Source organism: Nelumbo nucifera, chromosome 5, assembly GCF_055504915.1.
Source record: "Nelumbo nucifera cultivar China Antique chromosome 5, China Antique-T2T, whole genome shotgun sequence".
In the NCBI taxonomy this organism is placed as follows: domain Eukaryota; kingdom Viridiplantae; phylum Streptophyta; class Magnoliopsida; order Proteales; family Nelumbonaceae; genus Nelumbo; species Nelumbo nucifera.
In genome coordinates, this window is record NC_142653.1 from 82,216,283 (window position 1) to 82,234,284 (window position 18,002).

Consider the following 18,002-nt stretch of genomic DNA (forward strand, 5'->3'; position numbering starts at 1 on the left):
TCTAAGAACTAATAACAATCCTTTCAGCCATTTTAATTCACACGTGGCAGTGGCCATAGATCGATACTTTGCTTCTATTGAAGAACGAGCCACAGTATGTTCTTTCTTAGTTTTCCAATAAATAGGCGAGTTCCCAAGTAGAATAAACCACCCAGATAGAGAATGTCGGGACAAAGGACAGCTCGCCTAGTCTGAATCACACCATGCATACAACTGCAAGTCACAATCTGACCGCAACAGAATTCCTTGACCAGGATTTCCTTTCAAGTAGCGCACCACCCGCAATGCGGCCTCCCAATGTCTTTCCCGTGGTTGCTGCATAAATTGTGACAGAACATGCACACAATAAAACAGCTCTGGACGAGTTGCTGAGAGATAAATAAGTCTGCCCACCAAGCGCCTGTATCGCTAAGGATCAGATAAGAAAGGCCCATTTGCCAAGGCTAGATTGTGATTCTTCTTCAGAGGAAAAGAAGCAGGTTTTGCACCAAGTAATCCAACTTCAGAGATAATATCCAATGCATATTTACGTTGAGATAGAAAAATTCTTCCTGAGCTTCGGGCAACTTCAATGCCCAAAAAATATTTCAATGGTCCCAAGTCTTTCATATGAAAGCAGTCACTCAGATATTTCTTGAAGACTTGAATAGCCATACGATCATTACCTGACACAATAATATCGTCTACATACACGAGAACAAACAGATGCACATTGTCTCGACGAAAGGTGAAGAGGGAGTAATCTGAACATGATTGCTCAAATCCATATGTCTTAAAAGCTGCGACTAATTTAGCAAACCAACATCTCGACGCTTGTTTCAAGCCATATAGAGATTTTCTCAACCGACATACCATACCTGGTTTATCTGACTGAAAACCAGGAGGCATTCGCATGTAAACTTCCTCATGAAGGTCACCATGCAAGAATGCATTGTGCACGTCCATTTGATGAAGCTCCCAATTTCTAGCTGCTGCAACTGCAAGAAAGGTGCGGACAGTAACAATTTTTGCAACTAGGGCAAAAGTTTCATTATAATCAATTCCCTCAACCTGCTTGTTCCCAAAAATCACGAGACGAGCTTTGTATCTTTCCACTGTCCCATCAGCATTATACTTGACTCGATACACCCATTTGCATCCTATGGCTCGTTTTCCGGATGGCAAAGGCTCCATAGTCCATGTCTGATTATTTTCAAGTGCCTGTATTTCTTTATGCATTGCATCTCTCCATTTTTTATCCTTTACGGACTCAGCAAAAGAAGTAGGTTCAACTCCTGCAGTAATAGCTGCCAAGAAAGCACGATGTCGACAAGAAAAATTGTTACAGTTCACATAGTTATCTATGGGATAAGGACTACCTACAAAATGTGATTGGCCGAGTGAGCTTGCAATGAGACGCGGAGAGGGATTCAATCGTTGTGCGGTGTGAAGCACATAATCTCTCAACCTTGTGGACTGTTGTTTCTGTCGATGCCCATGCCCCAAATAAAATTCAGATTGCTACAACTGAGATTCAGATTGCTGTTGCTGCTCAATATCGCCACCCCCCTTACGTCAGGACTGTCTTCCCATGCATTTTCTATGGTAGCGTCACAATGATGCATGAGTCCACCAGCATTTGCATTCGGTTCTACGCAGGTTCCTTCTTCAGCTAATTCACCTCGCTGGTCAAGCTCCACCTCGCCATTTGCTTGTCCATGTAAATAAATGGACGGCACCAACACCTCATCTGTCCCACCTATTTCACAATTAAATTGGCCTTGTGCTTTGTTTGGTTATTCATCCTCCTAGCATGCATAAGGGAATTCATGCTCTAAAAAGGTAACATCTCTTTATGCAAAGAACCTGTCGGACTCTAAATCATACAAGCTCTATCATTTCTTTCCAAAAGGATACCCAACAAAAACATACTATCTGCTCCGATTGGCAAATTTATCCCCTCCATGTCCATGATTGTGCGCATATGCCAAGCAATCAAAAACTTGCACATTATCATAAGAAGGAGGTCGCCTAAATAAAACTTCATAGGGAGTCTTTCCCTTCAACAGAATGGACGGTGTCCGATTAATTAAATAACATGCGGTCAATACACATTCCCCCCAAAAATCAATATGCAAGCTAGCTTGAAAACGTAATGCTCGGGCAACATTGAGTATGTGGCGGTGTTTGCATTCAACCCTCCCGTTTTGTTGAGAGGTCCCGACACAAGTAGTTTGATAAATAATACCATTTTCAGCAAAATAACTAGCCAAGCAGACAAACTTAGTCCCATTATCAGTACGAATCACTTTTACAGGTTTCTTAAATTGCCTTTGAACCATAGCAAAAAAATTTCGAAGAACTCGTCCCACTTCCGTCTTATCAAATAGAAGATAAATCCAAACGCCTCTAGAAAAATCATCTACTATTGTCAAGAAATAATGAGCACCACAAGAAGCTGCAGTTCTATAAGGACCCCATAAATCACAATGAATTAATTCAAAAATATCAGATGCTTTATTATTACCAGAAACAAACTATTCTCGACATTGTTTAGCTCGTAAGCATGCATCGCAACCCTTAATACTATCATCATTATTATTCTTAGTACTGACAAAAGGCAGCAACTTAACAATTTTATGAGAAGGATGCCCCAACCTTCAATGCCAAATATCACACGTTCTTCTCTCTGTAGTCTTCATTGCTCTTGCAGATGCAATGCTCCGGAAATAATAGAGTCCCTCTCGCTGCTCACCCGCTCCAATCAGCATCCTCGTAGTGTGGTCCTGTATCACACATAATTTATTAGTGAACTGAACAATACAATTCGACTCCTCAATCAATTGCGACACAGAAATTAAATTGCAATTCAAACTAGACACATATAAAACATTAGTCAGTTTCAGATGATCGTCTAGCGCAACTATGCCTTCTTTCTCTGCTATTGTCGCTTTCCCATCTGGCAGCCCGACAGAGTATGGAATGACATTTTTTATGCCTCTCACCGACTCGAGGCTCCCTGTCATATGATGAGAAGCCCCTGTGTCTATTATCCACTCTAACAACTTTTGCTTACCACTTAGTCGTTGACTCCCCTCTTTCCGTGTGTTCAAAAGGTTGAGTAACATGTTTCATTGCTCACTACTTAGTCCATTTAACCCAGCCTTGACTGCATCGATTGATTCTCCTTGAGACGCATTGCCTTGTGCAGAGACTTGGTTTGCATTGGCCCTGACTTGGCCGCCACGACCTCTTCCTCCTGCCCTTGCACCTTGTTTCTGTCCACCACGCCCACGGCTTGCTCCACGAGTACAAGACTCTGCATCGTGGCCTGCCTTGTTGCAGTGAGTACATACCATGTTCTTGTCTCTGCCTTTGCTTTGCCTCTTCCCTGCTTGAACTGCGAAGGCCACAAGTTCACTCCTCTCTTCCTTTGCGCGGGTCATGGTTTGAACTTGCTCCTCCTGAATCACCAAGGCATAGGCTCAATTCAAGCTTGGCAAAGGTTCTGTACTTAGTATATACGAACGCACACCTCCATAGACCGTGTCATCTAGCCCCATCAAAAATTGATGAAGTTTCTCCTCATCTCGCTTCTTATCCCATGCCCTGCTTATATCGCATCTGCACTTACCACATTGACAAGTGGGATATTGCTCATAATTTCCCAATTCCTCCCAAATCATCTTGAATTTGCCATAGTAATTCAGAATCATCATACCCCTTTGTTTGCAATTCGCCAACTTGGATTTGAGTTGTTGAACTCGTGGTCCATTACCAATAGAGAATCGCTCCTTTATGTCGTCTCAGAGCGTCTTTGCAATCTCCGTGTACGTTATGGTCAAACGTAAATTTGGTTCAATCGTATTCAGAATCCATGACACAAGCATGGAATTCACCATCCACCAATCTTCCAATTCCACCGAATCGTTCGAAGGTTATTTCACCGATCCATTGATGAAGCCGAATTTCTTCTTGGCTCGCAGTGCCGTTCTTATCGCTCGAGCCCATTCATCATAATTGTCGCCTCTAAGCTAGATTTGTGAGATAATGCTACCTGGATTGTCATTGGTTGATAGAAGGTAGGGCGAGATCACATTCTTTGTCAATTGACCACCACCCTGTTCTTGTTCTTTGTTTTCAGCCATGTTCGGCTCTGATACCATGAAAAAGCCAGAGCTTGGCTAGTTAATTCTTGTTCTTTCATTCATTGAGAAAACTCAAATATATACACGGCTACATACCTACAATCAAGCAATCAATCTCCTAAGCTTATGGCAACTAATTCCTAAACTAATGGCAACTAAATCATATCTTTCCTAACTGAAATATACATGCCAAGAATAGGATATACAGAAATACTAGGAAAAGAGATATACACGTATACTAGTTCCTGATTTTCAGCACAATCCTAACAAGTACATAAACTGTTGGCTTCAGCCAAGTAAACCTGGCCTAATCGCAAAAAACAGGGCCCCACTAGAAGAGACCACCAAACAGGATTGACCTTGACCATGCATATATGATATATGTAGCTGATTAATTAGTGGAAAAGATGCTTTCTGTGGAATGGGACACAAACACATCGTATACTGGTACTTGCAACGAGGTGCAAAACTTCCATCATAAATTAAAATACATTACGCTAATACTCGTGTATTTATAATTTTATATTTTCAGAGATCAAATCAGCCCCCACAAGATTCCCCCCCACAACGTTCCACAGCACATCCCCGCCGTGTACTGATTTGAACTCATATTTTCATCTAGAATCTAAAACCAGAGGTTCTTGTTGACTCTTGTTTTGTGCCTCTCGGCTCTCGCCGAGCCAAATGCACGGAAACTGATCAGTCATTTTATAATACAAATACAATACATAGATTACAAACAACAACACTGGTTGGTGTGAAGTATCAACTATCAAGCCGCACATTCAGGTTATACACACTTTTTTTCCCTCTAGAGTCTAGACTAGAAGAAGTTTTGGATGATCCAAAGGCCAAACGAGGCGCGCTTGGACTAGTACTACACTACAGACTACACAACGTAGACCATGCCAACTTCAAGGAGAGATGCTGGCGGTACCTTGAGAGCCACATCTGGTCCCCGGCAATTCCTTCTCAGGAAATTGTACCCAAAATCAATAGCCGCTTTTTTCAGGAATGTGGATCCTTGCTTTGCTTTTACATGTGAGTGGCCAAGTATAAATGCCGTTCCTGCTTGTTGAGCCTCCAACAGATCCTCTATCTCTTCCCGCACCCGATCATCCATCGCCGAATGTGTATCACCATCACCACCACCCGATTCATCATCGATGGCAAACCTTACCCTCTTCTCAACAGCACCTACCGGTTCCATCTCTATTACATCTATTTTATTATTCTCCACTGTCTGAAACCTAACAGTTTTACTCGGTTGCACACTTTCCTCAATCTCATAAGCTGGTAGGCCTGAGAATGCTACTGTTCCAATCACCGCTAATCTACACTCGCCTGTGGACTCGCTAGAACGAGATGCATCGACCTCAACACATGAATTGGTCCCCAGGGTCCGATACCCATCAAACCGAATGAAGTCAACAAGCCTATCAACAAGTTCAGATTCAAATGAATCAATGTCCTGGTGAACATCTCGGTACCCATAACGAACAATGCACCTGTAGGACCTATGATCTGAGGGCCCAATACGGCCCACAAGGTAACGTTCGGCTGGGGGCACATAAGGTACAGGTACATGCTTGATGCACACAAAGACCAGGACACGGTGGAATGCAGGGAAGTTCGTGACAAACCGAGAGAAGTTTGCAGGAATTCCAGATGTGAGTTCAGTGTACACTAGCCCAATTCCAGGAACTCGTGCGATACCTAAGCTGGGGCCTAAGGCCAGAAGCCACTCCAAGGATACCTTGTTGTGGAGATCAAATTCATACTTCTTGATGGTTGCATAATGCCACACAAACATAATGGTCATGAGGAAAAGTGCTAGGAGGATAGGGAGCCAGGCCCCATCAAGGAACTTTTCCAGCGAAGCTGAGAAGTAGAGAACTTCAATGGTTCCAAAGAAGAGTAGGAAAGCAAGGGCCAAAATAGGGGGTTTGTGCCAACAGATGATAATGACTAATGAAGTGAGGCATGTGGTCACCAGCATCACTGTCATCACTGCTAACCCTGCAAACCCACAAATTATACCTTTTCAGTACAGTACCTACGTATTTTCCAAAGGCTTGATGCAGAGAGAAACCAATTAATTTGTTAAAATTTAACCTGATGCATTTCCGATGTGTTTTGTGTCTCTGAACCCAATGGTCACAGCAATGCAGAGGATCATGAGCATCCAGTTGATCTCAGGGATGTAAATCTGGCCATGTATCTTATCAGAGGTGTGAACAACCTTGACCCTCGGGAAGCAACCTAATGATTGGCTCTGGTTGATGATAGAAAATGTTCCACTAATGATCGCCTGGCCTCCCACCACTGAAGCAAATATTGCTAGTATAAGCACTGGCCACCTCACACATTCTGAAAACCAAAAACTTCAACACATCAGACTTTTTTCTTTTTGTGCAAGTGACTTCTTCAACAGCTTCAATATTTAATTGGATGAGTATTTTGCACATGACTGCAAAAAGTTGGGATCAATTCCAAGTTGAGTTGAGTATTTGCAAATGCTAAGAAACTACTACTAATGGGTTTTACCTGCGTCATATAAGTCATTAAGAGGGCCAGATTAGTGTTGCAACCCATTTGTAAATTATAACTCCAACAACCTGGGTTTTTCTATGATTTTTTTCTGCCAGACAAATTGTACACTTTGATATGATTTATAGGTGAGGAAGAGCCACCCAGTTAGTGCTCACAAATTGCTGGGATTTTTGTTAAATTTTTTTTATCACAAAAGATGGTCCATTATGAATAATGTTGTAACAGTCAAGCATGAATAAAAGATTACCTGGAACTGAGACATAGAATCCAATCTGGTAACTGTTGTAAATATGGTGGTGCCTTGACAAGTATGCAGCTTGACCCATGTATGCTAAAATTAGTGCTGGATAAACTAGAAAAGTAAATGCAATCTGCAATTAGACAAAGAATAAGATGCTGCTATCAGAATAGGATTTCAAATATTGCAATTATTAGTGGGCTTTTTAGTAGCCATTGTGCACAAAATTGATTCATCTTAATTTCTTGAAATCCTAAGATGACATTATTTCATTTGTTGTTGGCTATTCCTTGAATGTACATTACAGGATGATAAACTTGTCTCAAATGTAATGAAAAATTAAAATGGAGTCATTCAATTCCAGGTTCCTTAATGTTTTTTATTGGCAGGTTTCTTCCAAATGTCCCAATTCTGCTAGAAAGTACCTGAATTGCAGTGTATGTGAAGTGGCCGAGATCAGCAAACATTGCCTCTGAGCCTGCAAAGATAAGGACATTAATGAAGGTTGTTTGCAGTTTTTTATAAGTTGTGCAGATTGAGAAGTTTTCAACTGAAGTGTCTTATAGGAGACTGAAATGCAATCTATAATTTGCGCAGTAAACAAGAAAGTTGAATAAATAAAATAATTCAGAAAAAAATATTTGTTGGGTGTTATTATTCCTGATCATGTATAACTCCTCCACATGGGCAGGCGTCATGCTTGCAAGGACTATGGGTCATATATAGTTCATGATTTGTAGGTTGGCTGGTGAGATCAGTCATCAAGATTTGATCCAGCATTACCAATTAAAAAAATATATTTGATCCAGCATTTATTTGTTCAACTCAAGACACAACTCATTACGTTTAGGATGTTAATTGACTGAGTTTACAAGGTCCATTTTTTAATTATCATGAGTACAGAGTTTTCGATATGTGAATACATTGTTCTAATCAATGAAGGTTTAAGCGAAATTATTTTGAATCAGCTGTACAAATCCTGTTTTGCCATTGCACTCTATTAAGAGCCATGTGATACAGGATGACCATCACACAAGGCTGACTGGCTGAGTCTAGGAAGGCACTTATTGGCTAGAATAAGGTATAAGGTTCATTAAGAACTAAAGGTAGGGATTGGTTGGAGGTTGGAAAGATTCTAGGTCAAATTGGTTAGAATAACATATTCTCCCTGAGGCTTGAAAAATAAAGAAGTCCACCCCTATACTTAAGTTCTTCATTTTTTTCCAGAACTTCAAAGAGAAATTGCAATTCTCACTGATTTGTCCTAGTACCCTTTCAACCCCGATCCCTTTAAATCATCACTACTAGACACTATTCTAATCTATCAATACTTTCTTATGTTCATTCTTGGGTCATAAAAATCTTACATCAATTAGGCATTAGAGTAGTCAGTCCTTATAATATTTGACATCAAAGCTATGGCCAATCACTATGCTCACCAAAAAGGCCATTCCTATGGGCTTGGCGTCCCTCTTAATGACCATGAAAGTCTGAAAATGATAGCAATTGGTCTTAGTGTCTAGAATTAATGATGGTTGATTTTCTAGACCGTACCAAGGGTCATTTATTGAATTATACTGGAAGATGGTGGACCAGTCTATATTTGAGTTTGATAATTATAGGGATGATATCACCATGAGAATGCAAATGGAAGTTCCATACTAATCAGCCCCAGGATTTTCTCTAGTTGACTTGTGAAATTAGGGCAATATTTCTTATGGAACAACACAAAAGATAGCCAGAAATTTAGATTTTTTTTTTTGTAAAAAAAGTTGTATCGTTTATGCTCCTTCTACATATACCTATCCTTGATAGATCCAGCAAGATTTCCTTCCAACTGCTGCATTAGTACCAAGTTTTCATTAATCTCTCCATAATGAAAGATGTCTAGATGTTGGGGTCCATAAACTCACTCCTAACCTCAAAAAGCATCCATTCATAGTGCAATTTTTGCTCAGAACTAACCTATATAACCTTGGTTGAATATACAACCTCACGGCACTGTGTATGAATGTTCTGAAAACTGAATCCTTGAAAATAGATGGCATTCCCGAAAATATGCTCATGTAATAAAATTATACCTGTTATGCACAATAAGATTCCACCCAAAGACATCCAGCCACTTTTCCTTGTCTTTCTCAAGAACTTATACATGTAATATGGAGAAAGTGCCTGATAAACATGTGGATTCCAGTGGAATATATTGTACAAGCCAAGGGTGCTAAGGCACAGGAGCCAAATCAGAACAATTGGCGCAAAAAGGAATCCAACCCGATGTGTGCCATAGTGTTGAAGTGCAAATAGACACACTAAAATGAAGCAAGTAATTGGAACCACTGCATCTGCAATCATGGGACACAGCAAAACAAATATTAGAAAGAATATATCAAGTATAACCTGTAACTGATAATTTTGATACTTTTCAATGATCAAATAAAGAAAAAGAAAGATTTGATGGTTTCTCAATTGTCCACCAATTTTTTTATCAGTAACAAGATCAAAAGCATTTATTAAAACAAATAATCAGAACACAGTAAGCCTTCTTACTTTAAGAGAGAGAAAGAACAAAATTGCAGGAAAATAGAGATAAAAAAGCCAAAAGAAAGGCTGAAAGTAGAGAATTACCTTAGATGACTAACCTGTTAAGTCTATTCCCCCACCCTCGGTACAAAGATTCTCTTTAAACCCCCATCCCTGGTTAGAGCAGATATAGTCAGTTAATTGATCTAGGAACCCTGCTTAACAAGATGTTCACCATGACAGCCAGTGATCTTGCCTCTCTTATGCAACATTAAAGTGCCTAAGGACCATCAGAGAGTGTCATTGTGCCACCTATTTCAACTAACATATTTCCTTCCACCTCCAATCCTTATTTCATTCAAAGAATATTCTCAGCCTTTGTAGCAGCAATAACATCTTTGCCCTTATCACTATAGTCTCCAATACAGTCAAAGAATGGTGCAGTCATGAGTCACCTAACCCAACCAAAGTGGTTCATAAAAAGCACAATGCCAGGCCCAGAATTTCTGAAAGAGTAACCATGACAATTGAGCTTTACTTGGGGGATGTGGAGAAGGTTTTCATTCCCTTTCAATATAATGTCTGGCTTGAGCAAATTTTACCACTTCATGTCACCTTCAAAGATAAAACCAATGGGACCCCACTCAAACTCTTCCTTTTTGGAGATCCAATGAGCCACTCTTAGAGTGACCAGATCTACAATGAAATTTAGCTCTGGTATTTTTTTCTTGGAGGATTTATGCAATTTCTTTCTGTAATCTCCAAAAGACTGTTGTCCTGTGCACCTACATTTACCACTCCCTCTATTTAAGCAGTGAGAAGACCCATGACTCAAAAAAAAGTGTATACTTAGATGCCAATAATGATCTAAACTATTCATAATTCTATGGTACACTAAAAATATAGTAGATATTTTGTACTGAAAACGATCATAAAATGAGGGATTGCTTTGGGCACATTCCATTTTTGAAGGGGGCACACCCCTAATAATGAGACAACAAGTACATGTTTTAAAAGACTAAACACTTCCAAGTTCTGACTTATCATATCAAAATTGGAATCTACCAAAATCAGTATATAGAATGTTAGATAAACTGTTATCTGTATATAGGGAGTAGTTACACTACAAGAAAATAAGAACAATACTTAAGGAGACACCATACCAGCCAATACAATCATGGACACCCACTAGCAGGCTTATTGGGGAAAAAACCCCACTCCAACCTTTCGTCCAGTTGTTACATCTTACATGTGCATAAACCATGGTGTACTTTTGGATGCATATGTATCACCATTTAACCCTGTTGCCTGAGTGATGAAATCAACCAACTTATTCCAGACATGATATCATTTCCCTTATTCATCTATATATGCATCTCATGAAAATGTGTTTGTATACATAAAATATGCTTGTATATATAATAAGTCAAGCTTCAATTTAAAATAAAGAAAATAGGTAACATCTCTAGGAAGATGGGATGAACTTTAGATAATGTGTAACCGACAAATTTCAATTGATAAGGTGATAGGTTCAAAGAAGCAACGGGAGATTTCTGACAATAAATTGGACAAGTTGGTTGATGCTTCTATTTCGGCCCACTTTTTTTGGAGCTTTTTCTCACTGACTGGTCCAGATGGACCAAGTGGTCCCTCTTACTTTCAGTGATAGTCACCACCCACCCCAGTAAATCCCTGGTTGTCTATATCACTTACATTCTTTCCCATTAATTGTGTAGTCATCAATTTATCGAAAAGACACTATTATTATGTGGCCAAATCCGTAGTGAGAACAAATTTGAAACCAATAACTCTTTAATACATTTTGTCTCTTTTACCTTTTTCCCCCTTTTGAAAAGGATCCATCACTCAACAAGTAAAAAAGATGGAAATTTTTTCATCCTGAAATATTTAGGTTATGTTTCTGACCCTTTAACAGCAGAAACTTTATGTTCTTAGATGAAGCTAAGCTTCAAGTGTTGAGCGCAATTCTGTTAATTACTAGAACATCAAGTTCAGATCTCATAGATAGGGTGGAAGTTATTGCCCAGAGCAAATAAAGAATGAAAGGGTGAATTGGTTCTCTCTAACCAGAAAATGCAGACCCTGCAATTAACTCGATATAGACCTGCAGAAGCAGGGTACTGGTTTGTTCTTCTCCTTTGACAACACAATGAAATATCACTAACAATTGGAAATGCTTATTGTTTGCTTTGTTGAACATTTCAAATAGTGGTAACATCAGCGATTCGGCATCAGATCACGAAATTCGGTTGTCACTTAACTTGATTGATAATGAGCTGTTAATGGATTGAAAATAGTAGATTAAGAAAAATCAACCAAGGCAGTACCCAGAATTAAAGATTCTGATTAACTTACATTGATGGTGTTCCTTGGACATTGATAACTCAAGGCCTGAAACGGCTGAGAAAACTAAAAAGAGAGAAGAGAAACAGAGAAAGAACAGCAATTCGTTGGTTAGAAAAATTGAAAGCAGCGAAAAAGAATATAACTTGAATTGTAGGAAAAGTGAATACCAGAAATTGCTGGTGTGAGTAACCCATCTCCGATTACCATGCAGGTACCAAGCAGAACCAAGATTAGCAAAGCAGTGTGCAGGGCCTTGTGCTTTTCAAGCAAAATTTTCACCCGTGAGCTATTTTTCTTCTCCGGAGGGGACTCTAGTTTATATGTAGATAGTGCTTCATCTGCAACCTGCCTATTTGGAAGAAGACTAACTTTGGCATGCCTGCATATCGAGGAGTATAAAGCAAAAGTGCCACCTGCAAAACCATTCACAAAAGGCACGAGTGTGAAAAGAGAACATATAATACATCTCGAACCATTATGGATTGTGAATATCCCTTAAAATTTTCTAGACGAACTTCTAATGTTTACCCTCTCCATTGTCATCGGCTCGAAGAACCACAAAGACGTACTTGAATAGAGGAACTAGAGTGAGCGTCCAGAAGACGAAAGAAAGCACACCAAAAATCTCTTCATTAGTCTCAGAATGCTGAATGTCCTCCGCAAATGTGCTCTTGAAAACATAGAGAGGGGAGATGCTCAAGTCCCCGTAGACCACACCAAGGCTTTGATAAGCTAACAGCAAAACTGTCTTCCAAGAGTCTTTCTGCAATGGAATTGATTCATCCAATTTTCCGCATTAAATGAGATTACAAAAGAACAAGCACATGAAATTGAGCTAGACTGCTAGAGGTGTAAAGGATAAACCTTTGAAGTACTCCAACACTTGCCATAATGGAGATCCATGGCTCGATGGCCTCGATCTTCGCACTGAGATTCTGTTCCTGCCCACAGCTATTTGTAGATCTGCACAGGAAAAGTCCAAGCTTTTGTATGGAATACACGGAGCAAATGAGATTATAAAACAGAAAAAGAGGAATTTCAAGAACAAAGCATCTAATGAATTTGCTCCATTTTTCTAATTCCGTCGCATGCATCGTAGAGGAGACAAAAGCAGGAAACATCCTATCACTCTTCTCAATACATTCCCCACTTGATATCCGTACCCTTCTCATATTCACCATTCTGTATTTTTTGCTTTTTACAAAATATATGCTACTTTTCAAGTAAATTTTCAGAAAATGGGTAAAACCCCAAAGTCCAAAGCCAAGTCACCATGTAACGACTCCGGATCTCCTGCCCACGAGAACTCTACCCACGCCTACCCACAATACACTACACAGTCCATTGAATATTGAAGAGATATTTATTTACTCAAGCAAACATGGAAACAGATAAGTTTCTGCTGCTTCAGGCTAAACTACAAGTTCCGCCCCAAATGTGGAATCAAATGGAGGAAGAGCCAACTAACAAGTAATCTTTGCAATAGAATTTTGGTAGGAAGAGCCAACTAACAAGTAATCAAATGGAGGAAGAGCCATAGGGGGAAAACAGAAGAAAGAAGGGGACGGAGAACCAACCAACTTAGAATGAGGATAGAGTCGAAGAAGTTTATCATAAAAAAATAAATAAATAAATAAAAGTATAGAGATGCAATCACGTGCTGCAAGCGACAAAGATAACAAGATTCTCAAAAACAATACGACCATGCCAAGAGCCCACCGAAACACGGAGTTGATCAACCTTGCAAAGCCGGAGAGACAGAGAGAGATTCTTTCTTTCTTTCTTTCTTTTTCCCCTCAACCATGGTGGATGGAGCTATTAAGGAACTTATTTTAGAAAGGGGTGCGCCCTTGAAAATTTTGAAGTGCTGCTTATAGAATAAAACTCTCGATTGAAGCGAAGGAATATGCAATGTTAAAAGGGTTTGAAATTGCTTAGGCATCAGAATATATGTAAAACGAAATACAGAGGAATTTGGGGCTTACCAGACCAGATCCGCACCAGTAGACGATATACAGAAGAACTTCGAACAAAGAAACAGAGAAAGTTTTGAGCTCCAAAAGCAATATGAACAGAGTGGAGTGAAGGCTTTATACGGATAAGTGTCTGAAAAGCAGAACGAGCACGTGAGGGATGGTATCTGCTCTGTAAATGAGAGCTAAATATGCTCTTCACTCGAAGCATACTACACTTTTTACCAAAAAAAAAAAGCATACTACACACCACCCGCCGCTTTGATAACCTTCCTGACAACATAAATCCAAGGCCTCCTTGTATTCGTCTTCCCCAATGCGCTTTCTTCAACTACTGACATTTGTCGTCTCTCATTTCAACACAAACACACGTTTTGCGTCGTGTCGATTCCTCTTTTTGTTTAATTAACGCCTGATCTCTACATTGGAAACAAGACGACGATAAGTAAACACTTCCAAGCTACAAACTTCAAAGCCTGAGAACCATCATTAGAATTAATAACTACAGGAGTCGAATTGAGTACATTGCTTCGATTTTTGTTTCAATAACAATCAGGAACTTTTCTTTTTTTACTTTCTTGATAATTCGGCTTTGGCGTTTCCACATCTGAAACTGTGAATTTGTGAGTTGGTACTTGGTAGAAATACCTGAACTCGGAAGCTTTTGCCGAGACGGATTAAACCGAATTGACGCGACCATTAAACCATCAATGAGAAAGACCAAACTATATGTCATTTTCAACTATTAATGCAAGATCCCAAACTGAGACGTACTGAGGACAGGTGGATGTGCACAGAACAAAAGAATATCCAACTCGTTTTACCTTTAACTTTCAGTAGATGAGAAGTTTAAAATGCAAATCCGGCAATCACCTCAGTAGATAATGTACATTGTAGAACAATGAAGGCTTGAAGCTCAGTCGCGTCCGATCGCATCGCTCACAGTGGCTTTTTGTAGGAATTGAAATAGAGATTACTTCTACTACTAGTAGTGGAGTAGGAATCTGAAGAGAGGAAACTGGAGAATGGAGCCGTTTCAAGTTTCAATACATGGGAAAAAGAAGATTCTAGAATGGAATAATAAAGCGATGTAATTGTAATGGGGTAATTGAAGTGAAGTGGAGTGGGTGGGTCCTACCTCCTCCCTCCCTTATGGCCTTATCCATTATTCACTGGAGGCCAGGAGGCTCAATTAAGGACCAACCGACATCGGCGAACCTTGTCGAGGCAATGGAAAAAGAGGAAACACAGAACGTGCTGGCCGGCCTTTTTTTTGTATTGTTAATTGTTATGTAAGGGTCTGTTTGTTGGTTGTTTTCACTTCGAATGTGGAACGCGCCAGCAAATGCGTCGCAAGTTGCAAACAAACAAGGTAATGGTATTGGTGATAATGCACAGTTGCACACAATCACATCTTGGGAGGGAATGTGGGACTTTAAAAATTGTTTATATATATTTTTTGGTAATTAAAAAACATATAATATGGAGTATTGTATTTTCTTTCTTTTTCATACTTTTATAATTAACGGTGTTTGGTATGACTTTCATTAATTTAAAAAAATGGTGTCAATTCATCGTCAAAATTCTATTTGGTCAGATTGTTTATCACGCATAGCTATTAAATAACACTAAAAAATGTTTATCAATTACTTATTCTTAGTGCCTTCAAAAAAAATACCTATTCTTGATCTTGAAAATAAAATCAAATACAGATATTTTTCAAATAAATAAAAATCATACTAAATGAGATTGGCTTCTATCAGGGAAAACCTGTGCCAATACCATTTTAATATTTTTTTATAATTTTGTATTAAAAATATTTTCTCATAAAATAAAATATATAAATATAAAGATATTCTCAATACAAAGCGATAAAGGCTGCTCGAACGGGCTTTATCCTGACCAAAGCCGAATTTATACTAAACATTCCCTCAAAATTCCTTTGAGGTTTTTCACAATCACTTTAGTCTCCTTGTGAACTTTGATCTCTCCGAAACCTCTTTGACATTTGGGGGTAAATTATTTATATGTTTCTTATCATTGTGATTTATTAAAAAAATACCACCCCATTGGTGTCATATAGGTGTTTCTTAATTTCTAATTTCAATGATTTATTTCAAGTGAATTAGTTGTCCTATTCGAATTGTCTTAGATTATGTGAAATGATTATAGAGAGAAAATATCAAAATAATGTTTCTTTGACTAAAAAATATTTTGACTTTTTTAACCTATGTCACACCTAGTAATACTTTAATTATCATAAATAATAATAAAAAAATCCATTAGGTTTGTACACAATACCACCTTTTTTTACGCGTTCAATATAAACATGTCGTATACTTGATCTCCCCTTTCATCAGTCTAATATTTATAAAGTTCACAGAAAAATAGTGTTATTTTTCATGGTGACAAAAAAAAAAAAACGATGTAATGTCTTTTAACAGAAAAAAAAAAAAAGGGATGCTGGTTTCTGTACACGAACAAGAAAATTGTATAGATGAAATGATTGTATGCACTATTGGTATTGGGGGTTTGAGCTTATCAAGTGACGTGCGAGTACGATTGTCTCGATCTTCGCGGGGCATATATTCCTAATATTAATGAATGTGAAATGCGACTCAAAGTCTGAAACAACGTCAAGTTTTCCTTGTATCGATTCGAACCCGCTAGGAGCCTAGGATCGGTAGCCTAAGCCTACTCCTGAATGTCTGCAGGTGGTTTGTCACAGGAACTCTACTGCTCCTGCCCTGTTATGCGAGTAGTTAGCCTAAGCCTAAGCCCAGGATCAGGGCAAATCTATTTCCACACTGTTCTAACATCCTTTTGCAACTTTACATTAAGAATATCTGTTAAAGCCCAACACGCGTTGAAAAATGAGCGAAGCAAAGTTATTATGTGGGGTCCCCAATCCCTTCCATCCCTATAGCCCATCCCATGTACTCACAACCCACAACCAGCTTAGATTAATATCTCCCCTCCCCTCCACCCTCAATTATCTTTTCTAACTTTAACATTATTTTAAAATGAATTGAATTTTCATGTTGGGCTTAAATTGGAATGAATTGTTTACTTGATGTCATGATTTCTAAAATCGGATTGAATCGGGCGATCGAACCAAGAAAAATATGTGGAATCGGTTAGGTGATCGGTTCTATTTTTCCGCAAAAACCGTTGATTTTGAACAGTAAATCGTTAACTTAAGCGGTTAAATGTTTGAACCGTTCGAATGATTTTTATCATTTTTTATTTTTTATTGTCAAAACGAGTTGATTGGATCGATTTTAAAAACCTTACTTTATGTTACATTGTAAGATCGGATTGGATAATGCCTCAATCTTAGCCCAACCCCAAAGTAATAATAGAATTTATATTTTTTTGACCATTATCTTAACAGAAACTTCAAATCCAAATTTTTTATTGAATTTTAGATGAATACATCAAATAGGCACACTACAGAAAAATATGCTTAATCTCCATTTTCTCTCATCTCTTTGCCCGCAATAGAAAATTCCTAACTCCTCCATTGTCCTACCAATATGGTTCATTGCATTTGCATACAAGTGTTGGATCTTTTTCTAAGCCACAATGGTTTAGGTGGTTGAAGTTTTCCGCTGACAATTTTGTGTTTTTATTCTCTCATTTATTCTAACAGTTAATAAAGTAGGTTAACAATCTTGGAATTTTGTATTCATTTTAGAAAATTAGACATTTGATTGTCACACTCGAAAGATCAGCCGCATAAGTTTGACTACCTTTAAAGTACAGAAACTTGTATATAATTTTCCCCTTTATTAAGTAGCTAGAAATTAGAATAATATAAGGTCTTCCAACCGTTTGTTGTGAATCTTTTGTGGGTGTTTGGCATTGCGTTTCAGAATTTATTCATTTTCGCTGATGTGGCATGAATGATAAAACAATAAATAAATGAAATTGGTACGAAAATTTCATTTATTCTCCCTCCCTCTCCCACTCCATATCTTAGATTTTGGCGCCCTCATGAAAATTTCTTGGCTCTTCATCTGTTTGGCATTATGTTTTTTCAGAAAAGGTCATAAAACGTTTTGCCTTAGAATCCCCAATTTCACCTTTTAAGCAGAAACGCCTTTTTGATGTTGTTTGCGGTAATCAATGTGGCTACAACTTTACCCGACTTGGCAAGTCGCTACATCGGATAAAACTTGATCTGATGCTTCGCACGTCCATGGTAGTGAAGAACACACCCAC

At 38.6% G+C, this 18,002-nt stretch overlaps 1 protein-coding gene across 5 annotated transcripts; it reads right to left on the minus strand.

Annotated features, from left to right (window-relative positions):
• Window positions 1-4,781: 4,781 nt before the first annotated feature.
• On the minus strand, window positions 4,782-14,757 carry LOC104593790 (potassium transporter 2-like). 5 transcript variants are annotated; one of them, XM_010253795.3, is made up of 12 exons: window positions 14,603-14,757; window positions 14,029-14,197; window positions 13,791-13,911; window positions 12,670-12,768; window positions 12,334-12,568; window positions 11,973-12,218; window positions 11,815-11,868; window positions 9,000-9,260; window positions 7,344-7,396; window positions 6,928-7,051; window positions 6,243-6,497; window positions 4,782-6,146 (listed from the first exon to the last, which is right to left on the minus strand). In XM_010253795.3, exons 4-12 carry the CDS (start codon window positions 12,706-12,708, stop codon window positions 5,017-5,019), a joined length of 2,397 nt encoding a protein of 798 aa, XP_010252097.1. In that variant the 5' UTR covers window positions 12,709-12,768; window positions 13,791-13,911; window positions 14,029-14,197; window positions 14,603-14,757; the 3' UTR covers window positions 4,782-5,016. The 5 variants fall into 5 exon arrangements, with proteins under 5 accessions (XP_010252097.1, XP_010252095.1, XP_088743419.1 ...); XM_010253793.3 differs by having other exon boundaries at window positions 14,652-14,731; XM_088887293.1 differs by lacking the exons at window positions 14,029-14,197; window positions 14,603-14,757 and having other exon boundaries at window positions 13,791-13,973.
• Between the last annotated feature and the right edge of the window lie 3,245 nt (window positions 14,758-18,002).